This window comes from Nycticebus coucang, chromosome 14 (assembly GCF_027406575.1).
Source record: "Nycticebus coucang isolate mNycCou1 chromosome 14, mNycCou1.pri, whole genome shotgun sequence".
NCBI lineage: Eukaryota > Metazoa > Chordata > Mammalia > Primates > Lorisidae > Nycticebus > Nycticebus coucang.
The window spans coordinates 49,341,170-49,347,483 of NC_069793.1; the positions used below are offsets into that span (position 1 = coordinate 49,341,170).

The 6,314-nt window shown below is 50.5% G+C and overlaps 1 protein-coding gene across 4 annotated transcripts; it reads right to left on the reverse strand.

Moving 5' to 3' along the window:
* Positions 1-242: 242 nt before the first annotated feature.
* CALCB (calcitonin related polypeptide beta) lies at positions 243-5,398 on the reverse strand. Of its 4 annotated transcripts, XM_053561902.1 has the most exons (6): positions 5,321-5,350; positions 4,644-4,694; positions 4,219-4,313; positions 3,852-3,989; positions 1,343-1,527; positions 243-717 (listed from the first exon to the last, which is right to left on the reverse strand). In XM_053561902.1, exons 3-5 carry the CDS (start codon positions 4,302-4,304, stop codon positions 1,368-1,370), a joined length of 384 nt encoding a protein of 127 aa, XP_053417877.1. In that variant the 5' UTR covers positions 4,305-4,313; positions 4,644-4,694; positions 5,321-5,350; the 3' UTR covers positions 243-717; positions 1,343-1,367. The 4 variants fall into 4 exon arrangements, with proteins under 4 accessions (XP_053417877.1, XP_053417875.1, XP_053417876.1 ...); XM_053561900.1 differs by lacking the exon at positions 4,644-4,694 and having other exon boundaries at positions 5,321-5,398; XM_053561901.1 differs by lacking the exon at positions 5,321-5,350 and having other exon boundaries at positions 4,644-4,864.
* Between the last annotated feature and the right edge of the window lie 916 nt (positions 5,399-6,314).

Here is a 6,314-nt window from a genome sequence, read left to right on the forward strand (position 1 = left end):
CTGCATGGCCTGCGTCCACCTGCATGGCTATGGACTTCACGTCTCCCTGCCTCTGCTTCCTCACCTGTGAAGTAGAATAATGGCATCTAGCTCATGGTTTTGTCATGAAGATTAAATGAATTCACAGGCATAAAGCACTATCTTAAAATACCATGTGACCCATAGTCAGCCCTCAAAAAATATTTTTTATTAGTAGTGGTAGTACACAGGAAAACAAGTTGAAATGAATCACCAAGATCTTGAAACAAATGTATCCAAAATAGGCTTTTAATCTTGATGAAGTTCACAAATGGCACAATATTGACATTTTCTTAAACAAATTATACAATCATGTTCTCAGACAACAAGGCACAGCATCACCATTACCATGTGTCCCCAGAGGCCACAAGAGGCAGTGATTTCATGTCCCCCTAAGGTTTGGCAGAGCTGCCGTGATCAACAGGATGGCTCTCAAAGAATCAATTTGCTTGATACAGTCAATGATACAGCCCATGAGAAATGCCATCACATTTACTGGACATAGAATTAAATATAAAAATGATGCACAATAAATATGGAATTAGCTTATTTTGCATTCAGTTTCATTCCTTTCAAGTGACAAAAGTGCTTTTTTTCAGTATCTATTAGGATGCGAACATGTATCTTCCAAGGGCTGTTCTCACCAAGTTGTCGTCAACAGAAATTAATGTAAGTGGTGAGTGCAGCTTCATGGGGAACCTGAGATGAGAAAACAAGAGAGAAAGAAGAGGAAGAGGAAAACAAGGAAAAGGAAGGAGGAGGAAGGGGAGAAGGGATGAGAAGAAAAGGAAGAAAGGGAAAAGAAGTACAAGAAGGACACGAAGTGAATCATCACGATTATTACTGAAAAGAACAGTAATTTACAGGAGTGCTTCTTTAAACAGCATTTATGAATTATGGATACAAGACGTAGGCAGGCTTATGAGGCAAATGAAGATTACAATAATTCTGCGTTAGCTACTGACATTGGTAATAGGTTACGATTATGGCTGTCTGGTCTGAATGTGTGCTCAAGGGTGGAGTTCTTTCTCATTAAGGAGGACTGGCCTTGCTTAAAGATTGCAGGCCCCTCCCTTTCTGGATTTAGCAAGCTTTCTTTTTTTTTTTTCCATTTCTCTTCTCAGAAAAATAACATTGCATATCTCAAGCCTGTCCTAACATTCTGATTTCATGGTCAGTTCTAAAAGGAACCCACTCCCTCGAGAGGAAGAACGAAGTTGGAGAGAAGGGGCCTGAAGAACCTACCAGGGCCAGTGAGTTTTTAAATGTAGACCTTAACCTCCAAATCCCTACCACTCCCATCCCATACAACAAGAGCAGTTACCTTCTTCTTGGAGGCATTTAGCTGCTCAGGCTTGAATGTCCCTGCGGCGCCTGCCAAAAGCTTGGGAACCCACGTTGGTGGGCACAAAGTCGCTCTTTACCATACCCCCTGATCTGCTCAGCAAGCCTGCCAGCCGATGAGTCACGCAGGTGGCAGTGTTGCAGGCTCTCTTCTGGGCAGTGATGCTGATTGACAGGATGGAGAAAGAAGAGAAGACCTGTGAGTGAGAGACTGGAGGGGGGGCGGATGTTAGCAGGAGCATGCCCCGTGGGACCTTCATAAAGAGAATGGCAGCTCTTCCACAGACCACTTTACAGTAAGTGCTTTTAAGTACAATTATCAAAGCTGTCAAAGGGTATAGGCTGGCAACCTTTGGTAGGAGATTTGCCCAAAAACCATCACAAAAATATAAATAAATAAATAAATAAATAAATAAACAAACAAACAAGAAAAAGAGTTCTAATCCATGGGCACATGCTGAAACCCTGTTCTTATCATTCAAAGCCCAGCCCCACACCAACACACGCAAGGAGTATGTAGAAACCATATCCCAGCCACAAGCACCAAAAAAGAAAGAAAAGAAAAGAGAAAGAAAGAAAAGGAAAGAAAAACACTTTCCATGGGAAAATAAAATTCTCCTAAAGTCTTACCTGAAAGAAGCTCAGACATCAGCATTTGCAGCATCCTCTCCCAGAAGTACTTGCCTGTTCCTTACCATACTGTTCTTCCTGCTTGAACTGGGTCACAGACACCACACTCCAAGCCCTACACTGAGCTATCCTGAAGCCAAGGCTACTTCTAAGTGTAGGCGCTGGACACCCTCAAGCCCTGGATGTGGACTAGAGCAATGAACAGCACAGCTCAGGTCCTTTTATAAAAATAATTTCTTCATCAAATGGTGAGGCATGAAGGATGTGCTTATTTTACTACATTAAGGAACAGGAATTTGGAAGGTCTGTCATAAAATCCTCTAGGGTCTCAAGAAGCTTCTCTCACTCTCTCTTATCTCTAAACTGGTCTGTGAGTTCTGTTCTCTTTCCTTCCTTTCTGGGGTCCCCATAACTTTCTGTCCTAAGCAAAGCTACCAATACCAGCTTTTAGAACAATCAGAGCGGAATCTACAGGCATCACATTCATAAAGTGGAGCAGGAAAGGAAATCAGGCAGAGTAAGAGGAGTTCAGTTGGCATCCTGGAGCACCCCAAATTGTGGATAGCAGTCCCTCTGCAAGCTGCTGGCTATGTCCCTCCCATCTCTCAACAGACATTTCAGGCCCAAAGTTGATGCCAGGGAATGTATAAAAGTTGTTCAGGCACTGTGAGTACACACCCAGCACCTAGGTACTCAGATCACTACACCACTTAGATCTGGGCTTCAGGAAAAGATCGGCCAAACAGTATCATGCACCAAGGGCTGCCTCCATGGGCAATCACTCAGAAGATTGGTCCAGGCAGAGGGCACTTCAAGTGGGAGCAAGAAGAACAGGCAGGGGGCAGCTCACACATCCTCCATTAGGAGAGCTCAGGAGTCCAGTGGGGCAGGGCAGTGCGGGGAAGGGCTGAGTGGGGAAGGGTGATATTTTCTGGCATTCCACATGGTGTTCAGTCCTCCATGCTCAGCAGAGGGGTTCTTGGGGTGGATGGAGGTGCAAAACACACCTCTGCCCAGGTAGTGATGGGGCCAGGCTGGTCACTGCTCAGGCTCAGGGAGCACAGGGAGGAGAGGCTGGGGAAGGGTGCCCTCCTGGCTCAGTGACAACATGCATATCTCCACGGATGCTAGAGATCCAGATCTACCTCAGACACTGCTCTACCTGGCCCCTATAAGGCCTGCACCTTCACCTTGCACATGTGAAATGCATGCTCCTTGCAGATGTGAAACAACATATACAGGAGAAATTTCCAAAATCTCCTAACATTCCAGGTCCATCCTCTGGCTTCACACTTACCACCCCTAACTCATCCAGTGCTGAGAAGTCTCCCCAGTACTCAAAGACCACCTCTCACAGGGAATGATTCCATAACTTCCCTAATTGCTTTCAAAAATAAATGTTTTTAAAATGCTTTCTAGGGGCGGCGCCTGTGGCTCAGTCGGTAAGGCGCCGGCCCCATATACCGAGGGTGGCGGGTTCAGGCCCGGCCCCGGCCGAACTGCAACCAAAAAAAAAAATAGCCGGGCGTTGTGGCGGGCGCCTGTAGTCCCAGCTACTCGGGAGGCTGAGGCAAGAGAATCGCTTAAGCCCAGGAGCTGGAGGTTGCTGTGAGCTGTGTGAGGCCACGACACTCTACCGAGGGCCATAAAGTGAGACTCCGTCTTTACAAAAAAAAAAAAAAAAATGCTTTCTAACTACAGTCTCTCCAACTTACTTCTAAGAATGGCTGGGACCCAGGTCCTGGTGAACAGCCACGGTTTGCTGGACCCTGGCCAGTGTCTTCTCCCCTACCTGGACTACGCCTTCCTGAGTGGGAGGAGAGGGGAGGCCCTGAGCTGGGCAAGTTGGGGAGCCTTACCTGGAGCCCTCTGTTTCCAGCTCCTGCTCCAGCTCACTCGCCTTCATCTGCACATAGTCCTGCACCAGTGCAGCCAGAAGGAGGCGCGCTTCCTCCTCACTGAATGTAGCCAGGTCTGGGCTGCTCTCCGGGTCCGACCTGCGAAGGGAAGCAAGCCCAGTGCAGGCTGTGTGTGTCTGTCTGCCCCCTCCCAGGGGTATGCAGCCAGGCTTCCTGGTCCCTGCCTGTTTCCCAGTGGACAAAGCACTAGGCCATTGTTCACCTAAGGTCTGTGATTCACCAAGAGTCAAGCGCGACTTAAGCACAGAGCCATCTGATCCCAGGGGCAGTGGGGCGTGCAGTCCGCTCAAGCTACAAGTTGTCTTACCTGAATGGCGCCGCCTGGAGGCTGCCGGCCTGGCACAGGACCAAGATACTGAGAGCCAAGAAGGGGGAGAACTTCCGGAAGCCCATGATGTCTCCCTGTAAAGGGAGCATGATGTTACCACTGCACTCTGATTAATTAGGTTCTAGACCTGCCTCTCCCACGACTGCCATGCGACCTCAGGCAGGTGACTCCACATCCCTGAGCCTCTGTTCTGCTCATTTGCGGGAAGGGTTGCTATGAATCTCAAAAGTTACATTGCAGTGAGTGAATGACTTGGTAGAGCAGAAACAAGTTCGCTGCAGGAATGGGGGGTGGATTTTGGTTCTGTTCCGTGGAAGGCCAGCCAGGGAAAAGCCACACGCGAGCAAGCACACAAACCCACACCCTTTGCCCTGATTTACGTAGAAACCCTGATGTAGACTTACCCTCCGATTGCACCTGTCTTCTCACCTTCTCCTCCGCTAGACTTGGCGCCACTACGTGTCAGGGGAAGACAAGAAAGCTAGATCGAAACGGAGCGCTAATCTCTCAGACTTGAATTTGGGGAAATTTTTAACCAATTAACAGGTGGCTCGCCCGCATAGCCGGAGTCCTGCCGGAGCGCATTTTAGTAGCGGGTACTGAGAGCACTTTTGTGGTCAGCTAACAGCACTGTCCCGGATCCTGGCTGATGTCCTAGGGACGCTCGCAGGCTACAGGCGGACCAGGGAAAGCCCTGCCATCCCGGAGGAGCCAAATGTTATCCCTGAGGACACACACAGCACAAGACACTCCCGGACCAAACTCCACTCCAGCAGATCCTGCATCGGGACCGGCACCTTGGCCCGGGCCGCAGACCCGCCTACCAGAGCTAGCCACGCTTCTAGCGCAGATGCTGAGACCTGGGGGAGCTCCGGGCTCCTCCTAGGCCCTGCCACGCTCCTTGGGAGAAAAATCCCAGGACAAACCTAACCGCCCGCTTCTCCAGAAGGAAAAGGGCTAGAACCACCAGCCGTGGGTAGGACGATGGCAGTGGAGAGGCGAAAGAGAGGCAAGCAAGCAGACAGAGCAAACTGGAGGAACTTATCAGAGAGGAAAATTATCGGAATGGGGAGTTCCTCACCTGGCGACGCTAGTTTCAGGGCAATGCGAGTCCTAGGCTGATGTCCTAGGCTGATGTACTAGGTCCACCTGAGATGAGTGCACGCCTGCGGTGGGCGCCTTCCTGGCGGAGCTGGGGGCTCTTATTCCTGAGATAGCAGAAGGCGGGATCCCCTCCTCGCGCCCGACCAATCCAAAGTGGCCAGGACTAGCCAATCAGAGGACCGACCGAGCTCCGATGGCGTCATAGCTAGCGCTTCTCCCTCCTGTTCTCTGGGGAAGAGGGTGTCTGCTCCTATTATTTGCATTGATGTCATTGCTTGGAAAGATGGAGGGCCTGGGAGAAAGTGGAGAAGCTTTGACGTCCAGAAAATGAGGGCAAGTGCAGGAGAGTTTGGCGTCACCTGCCATGGGGGGCTCGAGCTTCTCTCACCTCCTTGACTCCTTGCACTCCCTCCAGCCACGCCAGTGTCCCCACCTGCAACCTGGCCCACCAGGGAAGTTGAGCTATAATCCTGAGTTCTAGGGGACCTCAGCTGAAATAGCCCATGGCAAGGTAGGAGGAGTGGCAGAGGAGGAGGAGAAGGCTTGAAAAGTTGATCGCTTTGGACCACCTGGAGTCCCTCTAGGATAGGAGTCTCCTGACTCCTCCCGCCCTGGCGCTCTGGGCTCCCTACCCCTAAAGAACATTATTTTGCTGCCACTGTAGCAGCCAACCCTCATCCTCCTCATTCCTCTGGCATGGGTAGCAGATGACGAGAGGACTGAGGAGGAGGTTAAACTGGCATCGCTTGGAAGAAGGGCTCAGCACCACTGCCCACCACCTCTGGTGTCCCTAAATCCTCGACTGCCAGTCCAGCAACCCTTATCCCAACCCAGAACCCTCCACTGCTGCGCCCGGGAGGTTTGCACAGCTGCCCTTAGTCTCAGGCCTCTGTTTGCCAAACGGCCTGGCCAGGACTGCTGTGCCCGGGTCTCTATGTCTCTCCCCCCGCCGCACTTCCCTGAAGGGCCTA

What these genes read in the sequence shown, in the direction of transcription:
- CALCB (XM_053561900.1), bottom strand. Translation starts at nt 4,304, where the DNA reads ATGGGCTTCCGGAAGTTCTCCCCCTTCTTGGCTCTCAGTATCTTGGTC. An exon ending in CTCCAGGCGGCGCCATTCAG is followed by an intron (nt 3,990 to 4,218) that starts GTAAGACAACTT and finishes TTCCCTTCGCAG; the next exon opens with GTCGGACCCGGAGAGCAGCC. An exon ending in CTGGAAACAGAGGGCTCCAG is followed by an intron (nt 1,528 to 3,851) that starts GTAAGGCTCCCC and finishes CCTGTCAATCAG; the next exon opens with CATCACTGCCCAGAAGAGAG.